The sequence below is a fragment of the Protopterus annectens genome, chromosome 11.part0, assembly GCF_019279795.1.
Source record: "Protopterus annectens isolate FY-2018-M chromosome 11.part0, PAN1.0, whole genome shotgun sequence".
In the NCBI taxonomy this organism is placed as follows: Eukaryota; Metazoa; Chordata; order Ceratodontiformes; family Protopteridae; genus Protopterus; species Protopterus annectens.
This window is the reverse complement of record NC_056745.1, coordinates 1,368,446,664-1,368,472,091: the sequence shown is the minus strand read 5'-3', so window position 1 is coordinate 1,368,472,091 and position 25,428 is coordinate 1,368,446,664. Positions and strand designations below refer to the sequence as shown.

Here is a 25,428-nt window from a genome sequence, read left to right as displayed (position 1 = left end):
CTGTATAAAAGATTAACCTGTCAAATACTACATGCATGTAACACTAAGGCTGGAACTAGACATTTAAGAAAAAAGCTGTTATACATAAAAGGTGGGAGTAACAACTCCTCAAGAATATGATTCTTCATACAATGTCTGTAAATGACTGCGGTGGTGGTGCTGCGGTAGCGTTGTCACCTCACAGCAAGACATTGTCCCGTTCGATTCTCAGCTACAGCGTCTTCTGTGTGGAGACATGCGTGAATGGGCATACCTTCGTTGAAGGTTGTGCATCAGGGCTGGCAACTTGGCACATAAAAATCTACTGCCAATCATTAGCGGACCGGAGAAGACACAAGCAAAATACAATGTCTTTAAATGTTTATGGTCTCACACACAAATACAAAATAGAAAAAGTAGTGAATTATATTAAACAAATGCAGAGTTCAAATAGCTATGCTACAAGAGACACACTTGGAAAGAACTGAACGTGAATTTGATAAAGAAAGGTTTACAGGATGGTTATTCAGCAGAATGCCTGGGGCAACAGAAGAGAGAAGTACTTATATTAATTGCAAGAAGAGCTCCAGTAGTAATAGAAGAGGGAATAAAAGACAATAATAGTAGATTTGTAATACTAAGGGGCTACTGGTAAGGGAGGAGGATTACACTGGCATGTATTTATACTGCACTGAGAACTGCTATAATGGACCTAAAGAAAATGCTGGGAGAAATAATCAGCTTTCAGCAAGAAATATTACTTATAGGTAGGGACTGGAATTTTAGTTAACAGTGAAGATGTGTCGGGGGGGGGGGGCAGAAAGGGAATATAACAAAGGAGGGCAGATTTTTAAAGAAATTCATGAACATATTTGGCATGGAAGATGTGAATTTACATATTCCCCAAGATACAAAAACTGGGCTAGGCTAGACAGAATTTACATTTCACAGGAACATACTAATTTAGGTCTTGATACACGCCAAATAACTATTTCAGATCATGTGCCAATAATAACTAAAACAAAAACAAAGGGTAATGAAATAAAAATGAGACACTGGTACTCTACCACCTAAATGTTGAAGAGAGGAATTTAAGGACGGGGTAGTAGAAATTATTCAGGAGCTATTAGAGAAAATAGAAGCTTCTTCTGAAAATTTAGCTAGGGAGTGGGATAAAAATAAAGTGGAATTTAAAAAGCAGGTGGAAATAAAAGAACGGGTGATATGGTTAAGAAGTAAATAATTATTTAGAGGGACTGACAAAAATTAAAGTACTGCAAAATAGGAGGAATCTCACAGAAGAACAGGGGCAACTACAGAATGCTAAACAGAAAATAAGGGATTACCTCAACAATATGCATGAGTTTAGAAAGATTGCTGTCAAGCAACTGTTTTTTGATTAACTCTAGGGTACAAAAACTTTTATCACAAACTCAGGCAACACAAAGTAAAAAGATCTGTCACCAAGCTTAGGGAGCTTATAACATGGAAGATAACAAGAGATGCTGTAAAAGTATTAGAAATATTTCAGAAATTCTATGAAAGCCTGTACAAAGCAGAGAAATATGGAAATCAAGAAAAGGTACAAATGGAAATGTTTATGGAAGAATTAAATATGTCAAGGCTAGAGGGAGATGAGACTCAATTGCTAACAGTTAGGATAAGAGGAGTTGAGATAAGTATGGTGGTGTATAACCAATCTACAGCAAAGTCCCCATGACTAGATGGTATTCCTGTGGAAGTTTGGAAGCTAGGAGGGAAAAACTGATAAAGATCTGGAAGGTTTTGTTTAACAGTACTTTAAGAGGAAAAGTACCAACATCCTGGAAGAAAGCAGTGGTAGCTATACTACCTAAAAAGGGTAAAGATCCATCAGATCCAGCTTCATACAGGCCCATTCAATACTAAATCATGATTATAAAGTGTTTATGTTTATAATGGCTGAAATAATGGCAAAAGTGGTGCTGCAATTGACAGACATGGATCAATCTGTTTTTTTTTGGGTGGGGGGCTGGCAAACACTTGACAACATAAACAGAACACTAATGATCCAGATGGAAGCAGAATGTAAGAAAATGCCACTGTTGCTGGTGGGTCTTGATGCATAGAAATCAGGTGTCAGAGTAAGCTGGGATTTTATGAGGAGAGCAATGGAAGCATTTGCATTCCCTGATAAAATTATAAGGTTGATTAGGAGGATATATGAAGGATCAGAGGTGAAAATTAAAGTGGGTGGTATGCTCTCTGACAATCTCTGTGCCTGAGCAGAGGAAGTAGGCAGAGGTGTCCTCTCTCCCCTTTGTTATTTGCATTACATTTAGAACCACTGGCAAAGAAAATAAGGCTCAGAACTTCAAGGATATAATTGGTATGGTAGTCAAGAAAAGCTGTCTCTATCTGCAGATGACATTATTTTATACCTGACAAAACCAGAAAGGGACATTACAGTGTGTAGAACATACTGAAACAGTTTTAAACCTTTTCAAGATACAAAATGAATGAAGCCAAAACAAAAGTAACAGCAGTAAATTATGTACCCACAAATTAGTTCAGCAATATCCATATTTATGGGGACATGATAAAATGAAGTATTTAGGAGTATGGATTAAAAATAATACTGGTGTGGCAGCTAAGGATATGTGGGAAGAGACTAAACAAAAGATAATGCAAAAAACAAGAAAATGGAAGCTTTGTTATATGGATAATGATAGTAAGAAACAAGCAGTCAAAATGTTTTTAGTCCCTTTAGTCTTATACACTGGTTAGGTATATTTTTATCAACCAAAGGAGAAGTTGTGGATGGCAAATAATAAAGAGCCAAAGGATTTTATCTTGGAGGGGAAGACAGTAAGAGTCAAATGGGATAAGTTTTTTCTTCCAATAGAACAGGACAGATTGAGATCACCCGAGTTGAAGGGGTATTTCAGAGCAACAAAGCTAAGGCTCCTATATAAAGCACAAGCAGAATACTATAATTCATAGTGAAAAGAGATGATGATGATGAAATGGGGGGAGCTCAAATAACACAGAGAGACTGGAATTTTGGATGCAGACCTGTAAGGAGAACAATAATCATACAGAATATTATAGTCATAAAGTAGCAGAAGGTCTTCTAAGAGCTAAGCCAACACGAGACTGGAGAAAGGAGATTCTGCTGAGAGGGATAACTACAATTAGGGATGAACACAACAGGCAAGAGGGGGTGGGAATATATTGGAGAAAACTGCAAAGGAACCAAGGTAATGGGAGCAACTATTTAGACAGGGAAAGGTAACAGAACGGGAAGATGCCAAGAACTTATTTTGGCTGCAGGCTAGAGATTGCCTTCCATATCAAGGATTGATATCAGAGTATAGGCAAAGAGAAAGAATAGCAGGGTCTTAAATGAAAGACCAGCACTGGTCAAGTTTTTAGTAGAATCTAGAACAGAAGTTATCGTTAACCAAGGAATAATTAGTACAGCATATAAAATATTGCATGATAAATATAAATCAGAGGAGGTTAGGAAGGATTGGGAAGAAAGATTAGATAAATTCACAAAGACACAACGGGGAGATATACGTATGCCTACCAATTATGCAACAAAATCTAGAAAATGTAGGATCTTTTGCCTGGAAGCGTCTACATAGGTATTTTTATACCCCAAGCAGACTTCAAAGAATTTTTCTTCAGATAGACAGCAAATGGTGGTGGTATGATGGGGAAGAAATAAGTAACTGGGAACATATTTTCTTGGAGTGTAATGAGTTGGCAGACTTTAAAGATTCCCTGCAGATTGTTCTCTCAGAGATGCTGGGTGAGCAAACTGGAGTAACTAGGGAAATTACTTTTTGAGCTATGATACAGAATCGGAATTGCCTAGAAATAGTAAGCATTGTTGACTCTAATTATGATGGCTGCCAAAAAAGCAATTACTAAAAAAATGGAAATCAAAGTCTAAACCAACTTTACTAGAAGTTGCAAAGATAGTAACAGAGATATTGCAACTGGAACTGGGATCTTTTTTGGTTTCCCCATTCCTCTGGTTTATTCAAATTTTCATAAAAGTTTTGAAATATCTCTAATATTTCTATAGGATCTCTGGTTATTTTTCTTGTCATAGGCTCTGTAAGTATGGCAACAACCGTTTCTACTTTCAGTTGCCTAAGTTGCTTTGTAAAATGCTTCTGCCGTCAAGAGCTTTCAAAAAATAGTTACTTGAAAGCAATCTTTCTAAACTCATGCTTATTATCTAAATGCTCCCTTATTTTCTCTTCAGAACTCTGCAACTGCTCCTCTTGTTCAATGAGATTCCCCTTATTCTGCAAAACCTTAACGTTTGCCAGCCCCTATAAGCAACTACTACTATTTAACCATATCTCTTTCTCTCTTCATTTTATTCCACTCACTGGACATTCCTTCTGAAGAAATTTCTATCTTCCCTAATAACTCTTGAATAATGTCCACTACTCATTCCTTAAACTACTTTAACGGGTAGATGAGAAAGTCCCAGTGTCTCATTTTTTACTTCATTTCCCTGCATTTATACCTTAGCTTGTATTGGTGCATGATCGGAAATATTTTATGGTATGTGTCAAAGCTATTAAATGCATGTGTTCCTTTGATATACAATTTCTATCCAGTAATTAGTCCATTTATTGCACCTTGGGGAATAATATGTAAATTATGTCAGAATTCCTACTACTGAATTCATATCCTCCATACATATTTTCATTAATTTCTTCAGAAATCTACTCTCTTTTGTTATACAGTGTACTTCTCTTTCTAGATTCCCCTAACACATCCTCACCCCTGGGGGGTGGGGGGTTCAATTGCTCACCTACAAGTAATAGTCCATGCTGAAAGCTGTCTTTTTTTTCCTCAGATTTTCTTAAGTTCCATAATAGCAGCTTCTGGTAGAATATAAATACATGCCATCACAATTCTACTCCTTTGCCAACAGCCCATTTATACCACAAATCTACCATTACTGTCTTTTCTCTCTTCTATCACTATTGAAGCCCCTTTAGCAATAGTATTAATATTCCTCTTTTCCATTGTCCCTGACATTCTGTTGAATATCCATCCTGAAATCCTTTCTTTGTCAAATTTGCATGTACATTTCTTTCCAAATCTACCTCCTGCACCACTGCTATTTGTGCTCTGCATTTCTTAACATAATTCAATATACTTTTCTTTTTATCTATATTTGTAAGGCCATTTACATTCTAAGATACTATAGACAAAGCAGTCATTATGATAAAAAGCCACTGCTCCCACTTATTATGAATGGCATTTTTTAATGTGTATTTCCAACTTTTGTCATATACTCACACACTGTTTGGCAGCCTGATCTTTTATACAGTTTCTGCTCAATGACATTTGAACCTATGCCACATTTTTCAAGACTTTAAGCTTTAATGAAAGCCTTTAAACAAAAAACTAAATGCATTTTCAGAAGATCACTATCAACTTAGAACAAACACAAAAACTATACCCATTTTCAACAAATGAAGTTTAACTATCCAAATAGGAACAACTGCCCCAAACTGACAGTTGCACCCACAGGTATAACCTAATATGAAAGTAAGATTACCCATGCTAAAGTGCATGTTACAGCCTGTATTCCCACTTATGCTGATTGCTGTATTTACTTTTAACTTTACTCTCCCGTCCAGATGTGAAAAACAGCTTATATGCTTTCAGAAAACACTAGCTTTTAACCCTAAGAAAAAGTGCACTGGCTACCTTAAAAGTAAACTGAATTGTGTACTGTTCTATTAAATGTAATGAGGTATTATTAGTTGCTGGTGAGGCTACTATCACTTATTCACTTCCCACAATTTCAAACTATTTTTCACTTAACAGATTGCCATTGTATCTTAAAAATTTGCATTTTTCTTAGCAAAGAATGCTAAAAACTTTCAAAATTAACTGTTTGCACCTGCAGAAAGGTCATCTCCATGTAAAAGTTGTCAGCAATGAAGGAATCAGGGTAAATTTCATTCAGAACAGAATGTACATAATTCCCCTGGCCAGCTGCCTTCAGCTGCAGACTTCTCATCTCTCACTGTGAACATTTACTAATGAAAAAAGCCAGTATCTTTAGATGCAAGAAATGCAGCATTTTAGCATTTTATATTGGATTTAATAATTTTGTCTTATATTTTCAAGCCTATTTCCTTATAAAATACATGCTTATAGCTTAAGCCAAGGACATTAGTCTAGACACCAACCCATGTTAAAACAAAGGAAATTATCTTATCTTAATTTTACATAGAATATAATCACTTCACTTTTACACCCCACCCTTGCAGCCCAAGATTACAGCATTATATTAAAATGCTTCTTTCCAGTCTTTTTCCTCTTGTTATAATGTAAAGCCTACATTTTTAGAACTAAAGTACTTTTTTACTTTAATATCTTTTATACATACGATAGTCACTGAAAAGATTCCCCCACACATTTAAAATACTCCTATATAAAACTGCTTTACAATATAACATGCAGTTTATACCACAAAATGTTTTATACAAATACTAATAAGAACAATAATGGTTTTATTTTCAGTTACTTTTCCTCTTTAGTGTCCTTCTAAACAAATATTAATGTGGAGTATATGTTTATACTCCACCCATAAACTTAACAAGGTCAGCAATAGTCCAGTCTTTTCTCGGACACTTTCTTGCAAATCTGTATCACACAAATGTTATTGATTCTTTTCGCTTCACATTTTCCATTGGAACACTGGAAAGAATTTTACTGGCAAAGTCTCTCTATTAGCCTTATTGTCAGAAGAATAACAGAATCCTCATCCATTTGCTGGCTCGTTTTTTACTGGATAAACTTCTTTATTTCCCCTTTTACCTGTTCTGCTTCCAAAAATGTCTTTGATCCTCTAGGAAAAAATATGCTAAGACAGCAGGATAGTGGAAATCACTCAGGAGTTGATAGATAGTAGTCCAGAAGTTATAGATAGTGAGTGGGATACAGTGAAATGGAGTTTAAAAGTAGGGCAGGAATAATTAAAAGAAAAAGAATTCTGGTTAAGAAGCAACAAGAATTATTTAGAAGAATTAACAAAGGTTAAAGTATTATAGAACAAGGGGAATTTCACAGAACAAGAAGGGGTGTAATTGCAGAGTACTAACAAGAAAATAAGAGAGTACCTGAATAATATGAGTTTAGAAAGACAACTGTTAATTAATAATGCCATAGCACAAAAACATTTGGAACAATGACTTAAGCAACAGAAAGTAGAAAGGGTTGTTGCCAAACGTAGGGAGACTGTAACTAAAAATTAAATAAATAAATAAATAAAATAATCATAAATCCAGTAGCGGAATTACAGATATTTTGAACATTTTATGAAAATTTGAATAAAGCAAAGAAGTGGGGAAATCAAGAAAAAGTACAAATGGAAATATTTATGGAAGACTTAACAATATGCCAAGGTTAGAGGTTGATGAGGCTAAACAATTAAGAATTAAGAGATGAGGAGATGAGAAAAAATGGTGATGCATAATCAATCTACAGAAAGTCTCCAAGAATAGATGACATTCCAGAGTTAGTGTGGAAGCTAGGATGGAAAAAGTGATAAAGATCTGGAAGATTTTGTTTAACAATATTTTAAAAGGAGGGAGGCACCAGCATCTTGGAAAACGCTGTATTGGCTGTAATACCTAAAGACAGTAAAGACCCATGAAATGCAGCTTCATATATTCAATTTTACATCATGATTATAAAATGTTTATGTCTATAATGGCTGAAAGAATGGCAAAGTTGATGCCAAAATTGATAAATACGAATCAGTGTGGTTTTGTGGAGGGGAGGCAAACATGTGGCAATATTAATAGAACAATGATAATCGAGAGGGAAGCAGAATTTAGGAAAATACCACTGTTGTTGATGGGTCTTAATGCAAAGTATTCAACAGAGTAAACTCAGATTTTATGACTAGGGCAATGGAAACATTTGCATTTCCAATACACTAATAGGGTTAATTAAGGCATATTTTTATCGAACAGAGGGAGGGACATTTTTATCAATCAAAGGAGGCATTTCTATCTACTAGAAAAGTTGTGGAAAGTAATTAATAAAGAGTTGAAGGATTTTATTTGGGAGGGGCAGAGGGCAAGAGTCAAGTGGGATAAGTTGATCCTCCCAACAGAACAAGGAGGTTTAGGATTACCTGATTTGAAGGGATACTACAGAGTTAAGGCTCTTATACATTACACAAGCAGAAGGTTGCAATTCAAAGTGGAGAGAGAAGATGATTAAGCGGAGGGGGGGGGATAATTAAAAAAAAAGGAAAAAAATGGAATTTTGGAAGCAGATCCTTATGGAGAACAACAAGAGTCATACATAATAATATATTCATAAAGTATCAGAATGTATACAAAGAACTAAGCCAACACAGGAATGGAGAATGAAGATTCTGCCAATAGGGATGACTGCAATTAGGGGTACAAACAATAGGCAAAGTGGGGATGATATTTACTGGAGGAAGCTGGCAATGGAACCAAAGTATTGGGAAGAAATAATTAGAGGGGGAAAGATAATAGAACAGGAATAGGCAAAGAAGACATTTGGATTGCAGGTTAATGATTGCCTTCCCTATCAGGGATCGATATCAGAGTACACACAAAGAAAAGGGGATAGGGAACTCCTAAATGAAATACCTGCATTGGATGAGTTTTTAATTAACTCCAGAATGGAAGCTGCTGTAAAAAAAAGGGATAATTAGTAGCCCATATAAAATATTGCATGAGACCAATGGTAATCAACCAGAAGAGGTCAGTCAAAAATTGGGAATAGAGATTAGATATGCCTGGATGTGTTTGCATAGATATTTTACACTCCAAGCAGACTCCAAATAATTTTTCCTCAGGTAGATGACAAACGTTGGAGGTGTAATGGGAAAGAAAGAGTTACCTGGGGACATACTGCATATTTTTGGAGTGTAATGCGTTAACAGACTTAATTCCGTATAGAGTACTCTGTCAGGAATACTGGGCGAGCAAATGAGTGTAACAAAATAAATTATTTTTTTGAGCTGGGATATAGGATCTGAATTGCCTATACAGGGTAAAGCCTTGTTATGTTTAATTCTGGTGGCTACCAAAAAAGTAATTACTAGAAAATGGAAATCAAATATAGCCCACCTTATCATGAAAGGGTTCACATCTAGATCAAGAGAGGTTATTGTGCCCCTCTACTCATCACTTATCAGGCCCATAATTGAGTACAATGCCCCGTTTGGGATGTGCCTTACCCGACACCTTTAGCAACTGGAAAGACCCCAAAAGTATCTCACCAAGAGGATCAAGGGGCTCAAACAGATGCCCTATGCAGTTCAGCTAAACAAACTCCAGCTCTACTCAGTTGCGTACCGCCTATTCAGAGGCGATCTGTGCCTGACGTATAAAGCCATGTCCAACCCAGAATTAATGGACATACTTCACCTCAGGAAATCTAAATCCCTTAGAGTTACATGCTCCAGGGACCTGAACCTCAGCACAGAAATAAATAGGACATGCTGGAGGGACACATTCATATCCCAGAGGCTCCCCTCAGTCTGGAACAAAATCCCAATCCATGTCAGGCAGAGCCCCTCACTGACCCTCTTCAAGAGAAATCTTGACGAATGGATGGGAGATCATAAGTTTACCCCTGGGATCTCTTCTGTGTCGCTGCTTGACAGAGGTACAGTAAACAAACCTTAAAAGGGCTACCTTCTGTGACCTACTATACAAAGGCACAGTCAACTAATCTAAAAGGGTGGCGAAAGCCAAACATACTCTGGCTAGGCTTATAAATGCCCTAGGGCAAATAGCCTAGTATCAACCTATGAACCTATAAACAGACTATACTTGTAATAGTGAATATTGTAACAGAGATAAAAGAACAGGAAGTAGAATCTTTAGAAAAGAGTAGGAGCAAATTACATAGAAAATGGAAAATGTGGAAACAATACATGCAGAGAAATGCTTTGGAGGAGGAATAAGGTTTAAGAGAAGGCATGCATTGAACAATTTATGTAACATTGCTTTGATTACATGGTATTGGACAATATATATGATGTATAATGTGAACTTGTTAATATGGTTTGATTACTTTTATATAAATGCAAGTTTGCCTACGTCACAAATAAAAGTGTTTAAAAACTGGCAGAAACAATAAACACTGGGATTCTCCTTGCCATGACCACAGACAGCATGACAAAACAGGAATCTAAAGCTCAGCAAACAGATTCACACTGAGACTTCCTCAAACAGCCTTTTCTTCCCCTCTCTGTTATCTAGCTATATACTTTAGCTCCTTTCACCTTGAAAACCTGGAAATGCATTGATGCACTGATACAACTATGTGGGTTTCTCTAGCTCAAATATTCTGATTAAATAAATCTTGACTAAAACAGACATGCATGTAGCTGTCTTCATGTTATTTTCCAGTGCAGACAGAAACGAATATTAACTCTCTCTCATCTCATTACCAGTGTAAACTGTATTTATTTTATTTGATTTTGTAACCAGATAAGATTCATTAAAAGCATATGCAGATTTTAAGCACGACATAGGAATACAGAGGGATTAGTTGATTTATTCAGAGACACCATGCAAGTAAAAATGGTTAGAGGAAGTGGGAAGTAAGTCCATCTTTCCTCCTGTATGCATCAATTTAAATTTAAGATATGCTTCAGGTTGCGGTTCTGCTTAATACACGTAACACAATGCAGGACTTCAGCTTTCTCTGTAATGAGGCATATGGAACAACTTAATAAGTCTGTGTATGTTTTTGTGTGCACGTGTGTTTAAATGAGAAATAAAATAGTGACAAAGCTACAATATAACACTTTCATACCTTACCAGCATTTTAAGTAAACAACATAAATGGCTGATAGCAGTACTTACTTTGTGTTGTTGGCAAACTGGAAAAGAAGCCTTTCAGTCGCCCAGAAAGCCATTCCAAACTCTCATGCAAGTTTGCCAAGGCCTTCATATCACTTACATCATGCAGGATTTCATTTTGCGGGATCAGCTTGTCTCCAAGGTTACCAATCAAGACCTCTGATTCTTTAGCAAAAGCAGTTCTGAAAGCAAATTAACATGCAGTTGTTGGAACACTGTAATAACATAATTAAAAACAAGGAAACAGTCTACAAAAAGAATGATATTTTTTCAGCAATAAGCAGACATTGATAAAAAGGGAAAAAACAAGATAGAACTGAGTCTCAAAGCTTTACATATTTCAACAATGTGACTGCAGTTATCAAAAAGGCATTTTATCCTACGTGTAAGCAGCTCTATACTGCATCTCCCACTGTTAAACCTTCTTGGCAGAATTCTGAACTGCATTATTATTAACTCTGGAAAATGTCAATTTCTTTAAAAAAAAAAATGGGAGAGTGATTAACACATACTGAAACAGCATACACATGAGAAGCAATTCTTAATTCAAGCTTGACTAAATTTGCTTCTTTAGCATAACAATAATAAATCTAACACTGCAAATGAAGAGATAATTTTCTAACTGGTATCTCATGACTTAAGCCAAATGTCCCCTAGAGTTTAAGAAATTAAGGATTTGAAACTCCTTAAGATATTTGTGGATAGAACTAGGATTATCATACACTTAGGGTAAAAAAAGCTTTTATCACTGGAGAGGTAAGAGGACAGTAACTCCCAGAAAACATGAAAATCTGTAGCACAAGAAGTACATGAGAGCAGTTTTAAACAAGTTAGGAAAAAAAACATTAGCACTAGATGGGTCACAGGTATGCTGCCTACAGGGAATACTGTACAACATAAATTGCCATACACACACACACACACACACACACACACATGTATGCATGTGTGTGTGCAAAAGTGTCTATATAATGCAGGCAAGAAAGCCCCTTAGGTTCTAAACTTATACTTGAAAAATCCAAAGACTTCTGTATAGTCTATGACCTGCTGAGTATAGCCCAGTGGTGCAGAGGGACAATGCACTTCAGACAACTTGGTTTCACTAATGACACAGGTGCTGGAGGGGCAGATGGGGGGGGCAGGATGTGAGTAAGCACCTGTAGCCGGCCCGCCTGCCCTGGAGGTAGGGAGGCTGCCTAGGCTTAGTAAAATAGGAGCATTAAGAGCAGAACAAACTCCTTGCTGCAAGTGGTACATCTCCTCAGCAGGAAGTTGAGCATGCACTTCCTTTAGGCAGCAATTCTCAGTTCACATGCATAGCCATGACAGATCACACATTTAAATTAATTTTTCTATGCTACCTTAACAATTAATATGTCTAAAGTCAAGGATAGCAGGTGTTACATGGGATGCATACACTGCTAAGTGAAGACATCCACTACATTTCACACGCCTTTCAAGGAAAGGAGTTTTCCCTTTGCATACACAGGAAAAAAGGAAAGCAATTATTTTATAATAAACTTCTGACCCAGTGTGGCAGCCTGAATAACCATAAAACAGACAAACCGGTCACTAGTCACTCTTGTTTGCTGCCCTATCCTGCACTATGTAGTCCAAGGATAGGAAAAAACAAACAGAATTAATACTAGTGCTATGAGATGGGAAAAACGAAGTGCCTGTTGAAAGTCCAAGGGCAGTAATTCTGATCCTTGGAAGAGTAAAAATTAAAGTGTGAAAAGGAGGACTACATACTATTACATACTAATTCCAAGACTGTCTGCAGTATCTAAGCATTCCCCCCAGTCCAATAAATCAGTTTCACAACTCACAGTTTTTGAACAGATCCTACTTTCATTTTCAAAGTGAAAGGGCTTGCACTATTAGTCTGCACTTTCAATGGTGAGCAGGGAAAAGGAAGTGGAGGTGGTGAGTGGATGAGAAGCCAGAAGGCCAGGTGTTGTCCTCTCAGGGATTACTGCTTTAAGAAGGCCCATCTACTTTTTTTTAAGATAATACAGGTGTCATTTGTTTTACAAGAGATTTGCTAAATCCTGCAAAATATCCAAAAGTGCAGATGCTTCTTGCAAGGACAAATTTAACTTATTTAAGCAAAGACAGAACCATCATTCCACAGTCTGTTTTTAAACTCCACATAAATGAACCACACAGTAAGGCTACTGAAATGAACAGTTTACACTCTAAAGTGTCACATCTGAATTCCTTGACTGTCTGCTTACCTAAACAAATGCAACGAACTGAGGGGAAAACATTATGTCAGACAGTCTTGTTAACAAATATTACACACATCTCAATTCCAAAGACAGCTTAACTGTAAATTAAGGGGACTACGAGTAAATGCCTGCTTGCTAGGTTGCAAGAACTTTTAGTCCTTTCATCCTGCTGAGGCTTATCAGATCACATGAGGATTGCATTATAGAACATAATGTATTTATTTATTTACATAAATACATTTTTAACTGGGTGGGTGGGCTCATCCAAAAACTTTTTCAACCATTAGTGAGCCAGAAGGCACCAACATAAGACAATATAATATTGCATTGTAGACACAGCAGATAGTAGGTGTACAAATATGAGACAGTAGGTCTGGAATAAGAATGAATATTCTACACAGAAGGGGGAGTATTAACGTACAACAACAGAGAGCCTGTAGAATATCCCAGGACATAGTTCATCACCATCAACCTTCTTTTTCCCATTTTGTACATGGGGTTAGGGTGTCTCATCAACTGTTGCCATCTATTTTATTTCAATGTCACAATCCCACCTTCTTCAGCAGTCATGCCCGACTGTCACAGGTCTTCTCTCACACAATCAATCTCTTTGCTGGATGCTCTTGTTTCATCTTGCTTTATTCCTGTCTCACCCAAATCATCCCACAAGATCATTTCCTACTTTCCTGAACATGCTCAAACCCCCATAACCTCTTCTCTTTCAACTTCTCTACAACTGGAGCTCCTTTGGCTTCTGCTTTTATGCCCTCATTTCTTCATCTGTCCCACAGTATGCATCTTACCACTCATTTCAGACACTTCATCTCCATCACCTCTAGCTTCCTCAACTTCTCTGCCTTCACTGCCAAGTTTCTGTGCCATAGTGTACTACTGGTTGCACCATTGTTTTGTGTACCTTACTTTTCAGCTTCTTTGGCATTCATCTGTCAAACATTAACCTTGACACCCTGTGTCAGTTGTCTGCAACCCATCTGATACCAGCTTTGACTTCCTCATGTAGAGTTTACTTCTCTTCAACCACCTGGCCCATATACTTGAAGCTGTTAACCTAAGCAGACGAGCTAATGCTGAACATGTAGAGCGTGAAGGTCTCTTTCTGCTCTACTTTCTGTCCCAAGATAGAGAAAGTACAGTTGTGTACACTTACCATAAATGTAGATGTTCAAGTGTACTCACTGTTGCAATCATTACACTTGGGTTATCCTGCTGGCAGGCTACCCTCAGTCAGCCTGAATTCCAAAGTCTAGGTCCGGCGTCGGTTGCTGTCACCTCTTCCCTGACGTCAGTGCGCCAGGGATATATAAAAGATGCAGCCAACACCATTTTCTTCAGTTTTTCTTGCCCCAGATGTCAGTTGCCCCCATATGGGTAGGCTAAAAATATGCCAATAAAAAATGCATGCACCAAAATATATTATACCATCATCTACAAGCAAATACACCACATAGGTTGTATAGATTTAGAAAAGTGCTGATAAGTTCCAGCAAATATATGGGGGATGGTGGGTGGGTAACCTGGATTGCAACAGTGAATACACTCGAACATCTACATTTATGGTAAGTGTACATAACTGTACTATGTTCTTCGTGTTTCACTGTTGCAGTCATTACACTTGGGTTGAATCCCAAAGCTATGGTTGGGAGGCTGGAGCTAAGTAGCATTAGGAGCGGCTATGAGGCCCTGCAGAACTGCAGTGGCAAAGCCCGCCCTGGATTTAGAGTAGAGTGGTAAATGATAGTGCTTTGTAAAGGTGTGCACCGAACTCCAGGTAGCAGCCTCTAAAATGTCTTTGGTTGGTACTCCCCTGATGAAGGCTGCTGCTCTGGTTGAATGTGGCCTAATGCCCTTAGGCACTGGCTTGCCATGTTGTGAATAGCAAAAATAAATGCACTTTGAAATTGTCTGCTTTGAGATAGCCTTTCCTTGTGATCCTGCAGCCTATGCCACTAGTAGTTGCTCTGTCTTCCTGAAAGCTTTGGCTCTGTTCAAGTAGAAGTGTAGCTGTCTGTCTATGTCCAAAGAATGCAGAATTTTCTCCCCCTTATTCTGTGGGTTTGGATAAAAAGTAGGCAGATGAATAGTTTGGTTAAGGGCCACACTGGACACTACCTTAGGTATAAATGTCGGGTTTGTCCTCAGAGAAACCCTGTCTGGATAAAAAAATGATAAAGGGTTCCACAGCCATGAGTGCCTGTAGCTCTGAGACTCGTCTTGCAGAGGTTATTGCTACGAGCAGAGCTGTTTTCCAAGATAAAAATTTTATATCAGCTGTAGCGGCTGGCTCAAAAGGAGGCAGGGTGAGTTTTTCCAAGACATAATTGAGGTCCCATGCTGGTATTGGTGTTCTCCTTGGAGGCCTTAAGTTTTTGGCTCCTCTGAGGTACTGCCTTAATAAAGGATGAGAAAAGATTGGTGGCTCTGTATTATAATGAGCCGAAATGGCAGAGGCATGAATTTTAATTGATGAAAAGGATAGGCCTTTGTCCAGCATCTCCGTTAAGTATTGCAAAATCTGAGGAATATTTGGTACAGCTGTGTCAGTTCCTTGTGCCTGGTTCCAAGCACAGAATCTCTTCCATTTTGCAGTGTAAGATTTTCTGGTACTAGGCCTTCCAACCTCCAAAATGACATCCATCACAGCTTTAGTGAGAGGCACGATTTGTATGACTACATTATCCGCCATGCTGCCAGATTTAAGGTCTTTAGTTGGCTGTGCAGGATCTGATTGTTTTGTTGGGATAGTAGATGAGGTATTTGAGGCAAGGTCCAAGCCGGGCATTGAGACAAGTTCCTTAGGATTGGATACCAGTACTGGCGGTGCCAGTCTGGGGCAATCAGTATCATCTTTGGCTTCTCTTGTCTGACCTTTAGGAGTACTTTGGGGGAGGAGAGGCAGAGGAGGAAAGGCATATACTGCTAAGCTTTTCCAGCTGAAAGATAATGCGTCCACTTTACATGCTTGTCTGTGATAAGTCCTTGTGCAGAATCTTTTTATTTGGTAGTTGTGAGGAGAGGCAAATAGATCTATATCCGGGCATCCCCATTTCCTTATCATCATGTTGAAGACTTGTGGATCCAATTTCCACTCATGGGGATCCATGAGGTTTCTGCTTAGTTCGCCTGCCAGAGTATTTATCTTTCCTGGCAGGAATTGTGCCTGCAGATGTACTTGGGAAGTCAATGCTGTGTCCCACAAAGTCATGGCTAGTCTGCAAAGGGGGTAAGAATGAGTGCCTCCCTGCTTGTTTATATACCACAAGACCATGGTGTTTTCTGTCTTTATCAGTAGTTGTCCCGGATGAAGTAGGTCCTTGAAGGCTGTCAGGGCATTCTGACCAGCTAGCATCTCTTTTTGATTGATATGTAGATGCATTTGGTTTGTGGACCATGTGCCTTGAATACATCTTCCTGCCATGTGGGCCCCCCCAGGCATAATCTGATGCATCCGTTGTTAATGTCTGCCTAGCTGGGGGTAAGGTGAATGGCTGTCCCTTGTTCTGGTGACAAGCCTTCGACCACCATCGAAACTCCTGTTGCAGACAGGGAATGAGAGTAATTATTGTTTCCAGGCTGTGGCAATGTTGAGTCCAAACACTTTTTAGGTATCATTGAAATTTCCTCATATGCAGTCTCGCATATGGAATTAGTAGAATGCAGGATGCCATGAAGCCCAAAGCCTGCAGAATTTTTCTTGCAGATAACTGGGCCTTTGTTGCCAACAGGTTGAAATAGGTAGTCAGTTGCCTTTGTTTGTCTGGCGTGAGATAAGCCATCTGGGCAGTTGCATTTAAGCTTGCACCCAGGAATATTATCTCTTGAGAGGGTACTAGTTTTGATTTCTTTTCGTTGACTGTGTACCCTAGGCCTGTTAGAAATCTCTTTACAAACGCCAGATGCTGTAGTAGAATTTCCTTGTTCTCTGCTTGAATGAGGCAGTCATCCAAGTAAGGATATATTTGTATTCCTCTGTCTGCAGAATGCAATTACTGGTGCCAGGTACTTTGTGAAGACCCTGGGCGCAGTAGATAAGCCAAAGGGCAGTGCAGAGAATTGGTAGTGCATTGAACCAGCTTTGAATCTGAGGTATCTTCTGCATGTTTGTCTGATTGGGACATGCAGCTATGCCTCTTTTAGGTCTAAGGTCACAAGCCAAGCCTTCTTGCCCAGCATGGGCAGAAGTTGCTGTAGAGTCAACATTTTGAATTTTAGTATATCCAGAAATGTGTTTAGGATAGATAGGTCCAGTATTGGTCTCTAGATCTTGTCCTTTCTTGGTACCAAGAATAGTCTTGAATAAAATCCTCGTCCCTGCTCTTGCTCTGGTACTTGATGAATGGCCCTCATGTCCATGAGGGATGAGACTTGCTTTTGTGCCTCTGCCCATTGATGTTTTGGCAGGTCTGGCCAACCGTTTGTCCTCGGCAGAGTATGGAAGCGAAACTTGTAGCCTTGTGACACTATGTCTGGTACCCATTTGTCCTGGGTTATTATGTGCCAATTTTGTGAAAAAACTGCTAGTTTTCCCCCTAAAGGTGCTGCCAGAAGTTAAGTGCTTGGTGCAGGCAGGGGGAAGTCATTGGTACTGTTTCCTGTATGGTTGTGATTTGTCTTCTCCACTTTTGGAGGTAGAAGCACCCCATTGTTTAGACCTGTAGGAACCTTGGGGCTGGGATCTGCCTCTTGGGCGTCTGTATCTGCCCCTTTGTGGTCTGTCTGACACTGGAAAGGACCAATTCTTTGTAGGCCAGTGTCTGCTAAATCTTGAAGGCTGTACCTGTAAGAAATCTTTAACCGTTTGCATAGATTTATCTTTGTCCTCCATTTTCTTTAACACCTCTTCTGCTTTAACACCAAACAAGGTATCATGCTGTAATGGAGCATCTAATAATTTTGCTTTGACATGATCAGGCAGATTTTGTTCCTTTAATCAAGCATGCCTCCTAATGACAGAACCCATAACAGCAGCCCTGCAGGAGGCCTCCAAAGAATCAAAACCACATTGCAAAGTATGCTTTCCAACTTGTTCAGCTGCATGCAATAAATCCTGCATTTCTTTGTTTTCTGCACATTCAGAATTTATCAACATTTTCTGTTTAAGCAGTGACATAATATACTGCTGATATTTGAGCATATGGAACTGACAATTTAAAGCCCTTATAGCCAAGGTAGCAGAAGTGTAAATCTTTTTTCCCCATCTGTCCAATGCCCTAGAATCCCTGTCAGAGGGGGTAGGGTTTTTTGCAGTGGAAGCCTTGACCCCTTTGGGACCCTGAGAGAGAGTTTCTGGGTCAGCTGCCAGGTTTTTGAAAAGGAATTTATGAGAGTCAGGGACCCTGTAGTACCTATTTGGCTTAACAGGAGCTGGAGGTAAGGAGTCATGGGTAAGACTGGAGCAAGAAAAAAAGTTTCCCTAACGGGGTACTTAGCTTTTAATGAAGACTTCGGATCTGAAACTCAAACACGAAAATCTCAGGAGTCAGCCGACCAGCACTTGCGAACTGCTTATGCTTCGGGCACCGCATGGCAAGAAAGACTAAAGAAAATGGCGTTGGCTGCATCTTTTATACCTCTGGCGCACTGATGTTAGGGAAGAGGCAACAGCAACCGACGTTGGACCTAGACTTTGGAATTCAGGCAGACTGAGGGCAGCCTACCAGCAGGATAACTCAAGTGTAATGACTGCAACAGTGAAACACGAAGAACATCAAGTTGATAAATGGACTTGTTTAAGAAAAATTCTGATATGACTTTTAGAAGAAAATGTGAATAAGTCTTAAAAATACACAGTCCTTATCAAAAATCAAATATGGCTCCCCTTAGACAATATAAAAGCCAGAGATCCTGTTTACACAGATAATGGTCACTAAGAAAGCTGAGATACCCATGGGTCCAGATGGTGGACAGGTAATCTTGTTGACTATGAAATTAAAGTCCAACGGAGAATGAGGTTCTTCACAAGCGGTAAGGATAAATACTTAGGGGAAAAAAAGCCTGACTAGCCAATACTGGGACACAATCCGGCTCTGCACAAAGGCATAATATACAGAAACAGACAGAACATGCACCCTAACCATAGAATGATGGGAACCAAATTATACAGACATTTGAAATGAGTCAGAAGCACCTGTATACTGAATGACATGGATGGCAAAGGATAATTCTCCACTCATATGGAGAACCTCTTTCAATTGCCAAAGTCCATGCAGTAGGTGGGTGGGTTCCTAATGCCTTCAATCATTGTGACACCCTAGCTAGAAGGTGTGGCAGGCTGAAGGGATCTAAACCAAGAGACATGGCCTGAGATGGAGCCAGCTGTTACGATAACTGACAGGGACTTCCTAGTATTGTACTAAGAAAGCTTTCTTTAATGGTAAGTACCACAAATCTGAAATTAAACCATTTTCTGCCACTAATGGGTGGGTAAGGATAAGTTTTGGCATTTCATTTCTAAATTTTGTGATTACATGTGGAATCGGAAAGACCCTAGAAAGATGAGCAGGAATTTATCTGCCATCGGAGAAGAACATGTTCATCACTCCAGAATCCAGTGATGAAAGTCTGACACCAAGAGATTATTCATGAGCATATAGTGACTCTGCATCCCCCCTAACACCTATTTTTATAACACCTGCAGCCTTACATGTTCAAAAGGTATTGTGATGACTGTGGTTGCCAACAAGCCCAGAAGAAGCAGGACAGATCTGAAACTAGATTCTCTTCTGTATCCTCATCTAGGCTGGTAAAGAAAGAATCTCAAGGCCCTCTCAATAGGCAATAATAATGAAAAATGAAGAGCGCAATCCTCTTCAAGTGATTAAGGCAATTCGCAAAGATGGGATCAGAGAGGATTTCTTCTAGTTTTTTTAAGGTCCTAAGAAAATGAATCCAGCAGAATCATACTTCAGGAATGCTACCAGAAAATCCAAAGGGACCATCAGAAGCCATTCCTTCAAACAGGGAAGCACAAAATTCATCCTCCTGCAAAGTCTTTGCCCCAAAATATAGTATCTTTGTAAACATTCTGGGCACAGAAGAAAGACCACATCGTAGCCCTTTGTGCTGGAAGTGGTGCCCATTCACAGTGAAGTGAATCAGCTTCCTATGTGAACACCAGACAAATATTTGCAGGAAGCGTCAGTCATGCCAAGAAAATCCACTCAGGTGCCTTGGGGACCAGGAGGAAGATCCTTTGTAAAATTACCATTTGGTATCTGGCACAGTGGATGCAGTCACTGAAGTTGCTGAAGTCCAGGACAGGATGAACATCTATTCAATTCAGAACTAAGAAAAGGCAGAAGAAGAAACTGATCTCATTTAAAATGTTCAACAGTTTCTATGGTCACTTCGAGAAGTACAGTCTTGGACTGTCTCAACAACTCTACTGAGGTGTCTCAATCTTTCTGTGAAGCCCTCCATGGGGTGGAGTCTATGAGTTCAAAATTTTAACCAAAATGAGAACTCACTGCTCTACTGTGGTAGCTATACAAGCCAGGACAAATTCAGAGATATGTCTCCCCCCATGAACAGCCACAGCCAGTTGTCAGAACTGCAGCTGCCAAGTAAGTAAGCAACAGAGTCACCCTCTCGAAAGACTTGGTTGAAATGGATATGTAAGTGATACTATCTGACATTTGAAAGCCCTCCTTAGACTGTGGTCAGTGTCAGAGATTTCACTTCTCTTGAGGTAAGTCTGGCTTGAGAGAAGATGGGGATGTAGAGGCAGCTCTCAGATGTGCTGATGGTCAGCTTCTCTTCTTGAAGTTGTCAACCAGTAGATCCTGACATGGCTGGCTGAAAAGGACTTTCCACACTTAACAGGATTCATGGTGGAAATTTTGAGCTATGTCATCCTATACATGCAAATATAGCAGCCTGATGCCCCACCAACAACATCAGCAAATTCATAGTTGTAGCAAGCCATGTGGAAATTAAAAACATCTTAACCAGTTTCTCCTTGAACCCATACTCAAGAGAAAGTGGAAATCTTCTGAAGTGCATGATTTAGCAGGAATAACTGTAAACTGGACAGTCAAAATTTGAAGGATTTAAGCTCCAAACTGACAAAGGAAAATACAGTCTTACACAATGTCCAGAGCCTTAAACTACTAGTCACATGACAAAGTTGCAAGACACGGTGACCCTGCTAAATTGAAGACATCATTAAAGAGTCTACTCCAGATTGCTTGTTCAGAGGTTGTAGGATGTATCTGCCTTTTACGAATTTGAGAAAACAATACTTCCAGGATGTATAACTGGCATCCTTGAAAAATACCTCTGTAGATCACTTCCAAAGACATGCATCTGGAGTGTTTCTTCCTAGGCCTCTGCTGAAAATAGGCTCTGTCCTAGTCAGAATTTCTCGGTCAACAAATGTTAAATAAATAAAAAAAAACTCCACACAAACTGTACCATGGCTGAAGATAAAGGACAAGCAGTGTCTGTGAGGCAGTGACAGGAACTACTATACCTCCTTGCTTCCCATGCATTCATTCATTTATTCATTAATTAAGTAAACCATTACAAAAACCTTTTCTCAACCAGTGCTTAACTGTCCCTAGACGTGTGTTTGTGCATATTCATGTATGTATGCATATGTGTGTGTATATTTTTTCTGTTAGGGAGTTCCTTGTCTCTTTATCATCTTTTGGATGCTACATGGATTTCTGGTACTGAACCCAACTAAATCATCATGGAATGCTTACTGGAAATAAAAAAACATACTTGAGTATGTCATGCAAACATACACATAAAAGAAGCACATGAATGCTGCTAAGCCGCTGTTTAGTTTTGAGAAGTATTAGTGTCCAGCTGAGTGAGTGAGAGAGAGAATAATACCTTTTTCACTGTCCATGTTCCTATTTGCTTAGATGATTCCACTCTTGGGGTCTACTTTAAGGAATTACTTTAACTTCTTGATCAAATTATTAATGCTGAAATGATCCCCTCCTTTTTATTCACTTTATTATTAACTAACCTTGCTTAACTTTTTCCATTTCTGAGAAACTACTAAAAAATACTGGCAAGGTCCTAAAATATAACAGACATGGACCTGATAGACTGCTTTACAGATTTATTAAAGCATGCAAATAATACATTTTAATGATTTTTTTTGCCCCCATTCCTGCCTCCCATCAAGCTTCCCCTTGATCAGAGAAACTATCTGAGGGGATGTTATTCAGGCAGCCATGAGATTGCTTTGCACTCCCAGTGGAATCCTGGCAAGAAGAGTTTTTTTCTATTTTTACGGTGTAACTCCTGTCCCCTGTAGTGACATGGGCACTTGTATCACCTCGATAGCCACTTATAACTCCTAGTCTACATATGTGGTCTTTGTGTGGTCCTTCACATGTACCAACAGGGGCTGCCATCACCAGCTTGGTTAGTTATGCCCACATCCTCCTGGCATCAGCTCCTCACATCATGAAAAGCCTTGTCTCAAAAACCCCATTTGTTAATATGTCCTCATTCTGAGGTTGCCCCAACTTGGAGAAAGAGTGATGATTCAAGAAAAAAAAACAAAAATGTCTCAGTCCTCTTCAAATACACAGTTATCTCAAACTACACAAAAAAGCGAAACATTCTAATCACTACAATATGTGTACCACACATATAAACACATGACCACAGGCAATCTTGAACTAGCATGCTTAATTAAAACAGCATCATCTGCTACTCCCACTCACTAATTCAAATATTCAGAACTTCAACCTGACTTCAGTATCTCATTTTCCTGGTTATCTTCATGACTCCATGTTAAAATCACTTCCTAACTTAATGCAGCCAATTCTGTCTCTAACCCATTTGGTCCTGCTGCCAGTCCAGTCTTGCTACAGAAGTTTACAAAGTGTACAACTCCTTATCAAACATCTTCTACCTACTGTTTTCGTGGCTTGTTGTACTAATATTTCTAAACTACTGTGTTGAGTTCTGGTCTTGTGCCACTACGTGGAGATAGAGGGAGACAAAGTTTGTGGATGTGATGAAGATGGGATGTTCCTGTTGTACTGATGTTTTTCTGTTCCAGTTGTTGCTTTGAATGACTGGATTAAAATCTTTAATACTGAACTTGCAGTCTGTCTAGATTAATCATCTGGCAACTTAATTTGTCGAAGAGATACTTACTTGTTTTTGCTTGTTTACAATGACTGTTGCTGCTACTCCTTTTCCTCCACTATTTTTGCCATGCCCGGGTGAACTTGCTATATTGTTTGATATGTGGCTGAAAATGTTTAATAACTACATGCTGGTTTGTTGGTGTATCAGGAGATGAATGTCTGGAAGCACGAAAAAAGACATTCCTTTATTGTCTGGGAACAGAAGGTTGGAGACTGTTTTACATGCTTCTGAAATAAGGTGCGTCAGTAGAGGACGTCATTAGGGCTTTACGAGCTCATTTTGCTCCACGGAGAAATGTTGTTGCTGAGCAGCATGAAACTATTCCTCAGTATGTGGCCACATTATGACACTTAGCAGTTAAATGTGAGTTTCATTCTAAACTGAACAAAAATGTTACGTGATCAGTTGGTGGACCATATGTCTAGTCATTGTATATGTGAACGATTACTTTTAGAACCTGACTTGACTTTTGATAAAGCTATTACTATTGCTATGCAAATTGAAGCTGCAGGTGAGCAGGCAAATTTTATTTTGGTTGATACACCACTCCCGGTACAGATTTTACATACTCAACCCGTGTCTGCTGCTGGTCGCCACTGCCTCAGGACTTTTTCCAAGCCCCCGCTTGACTCACAGCCTACAGCTGCTAAGCCTTTCTGCAGCCTCTTTTCGTGCTGATCATTGTGGATCTAATAAGCATCTTGCTAATGATAAACACTGTCTTGCTGCTTCTGTTAAATGTAGCAACTGCCGAAATAATGGTCATTTTGCACGTGTTTGCTGTTCTTTGCAAACATGCTCTGTGCAGGAAGTTGCATTACCTGAGCTTCAGATCCTTTACTTAAGTGACCATTCATCATCTGACAGAATCCGTTGTAGTGTCACGATGCAAACTTCAATTGCTATGGCACTTGTGGATCTACTTGTAGATTCTGGCTCATCAGTATCCATTTTGTCTAAATGATGCACACTTTCAAGGGGAATCTTTATTGCCACCTTCAGTTAACTTAGTGACTTATTCCCGTGCTCCACTTCCTGTACTTGGCTGCTTACCAGTTACTGTGTCCAAAGACGATGTTACATACTCTACATCTGCCTTCATTGTGGAGTCTGGAACTGCTTTGCTGGGTATGGATTTAATAAAGGGTCTACATTTGTGCTTTAATGCCTGTACTCTCTTACCATGTGCTATCACAAACTTGGTTCCTGTCATGCATCTTTCTACAGCTCCATTATCTCATCTGACCCTGGGTTGTGCAAAAGGCTTCATGCACAAAGTTGAAGTATTAGACTGTGTTACTCTAGTACGACAAAAATTACATCGCTTACCTCTGTCAGTTCAGCAGGATATAAATGCAGAGCTCAGTCGTCTTCTTCAAGAAGGGATTATTAAAAGAATTGATGCTTCGCCCTGGGTCTCGCCCATTGTGCTGGTTCAAAAGAGGGCTGGTGGTATTCGCCTACGGGTTGATTTGAGAGAACCTAATAAAGCTATCATTATGGACAGTTTTCCTCTTCCTCACACTGATGAAATGCTATCCTTGCTGAAAGGAGCAGCATTGTTCTCTACCAATGATTTAGAAAATGCATACTTTCAGCTTTTGGTTCATGAAGATAACCATGACTTGACTTGCCTTTATTACTCATGATGGCTTTTCCAGTTTTTGCCAGGTTCCATAAGGGTTAACATGTGCTCCATCTACTTGTGAAAAAGATGTTCGCTACAATTTTGCAGGGGTTGCCAAATGTTGCGAATTACTTAGATGATATAATTTTGTGGGGAAGTACACAGGCTAACCATGATTGGACACTTCAAGCAGTTCTTAAATGTATAAAAGATGCAGAATTACAGATAAATTAATCAAAATGTTATTTCAATCAGACCAGTTTGCATTTTCTGGGCCATACTGTTACAGCACAAGGGATACAGCCTGATCAGGACCATCTTCAGACTCTTCGCCTTGTCCTAGTTCCCACAGATGTTTCCAAGTTACATTCCTTCCTTGGACTTGCATCTTGGTACAATAAGTTTATTCCACACTTTGCCACCATGGTAGAACCCTCCCCACTTGCCTGCCTCCACCAAGATATGTCATTTTCTGGTCTAAGGAAGCTCAACGAAGTTTTACGTCAGTGAAACAGTGGCTGACTGACAGTCCAGCCTTGGCTTTATTTGACCCTAATTTGCCTAC

The 25,428-nt window shown here is 39.2% G+C and overlaps 1 protein-coding gene across 1 annotated transcript in view; it reads right to left on the bottom strand.

The window, feature by feature from the left end:
- Window positions 1-25,428, bottom strand: part of EXOC4 (exocyst complex component 4) — a gene marked incomplete in the record, with an annotated part of 4,032,161 nt that overhangs the window by 551,132 nt on the left and 3,455,601 nt on the right. The window contains 1 exon segment of the mRNA XM_044087318.1: window positions 10,872-11,050. Within this exon segment, the coding sequence (XP_043943253.1) occupies window positions 10,872-11,050 (179 nt within the window).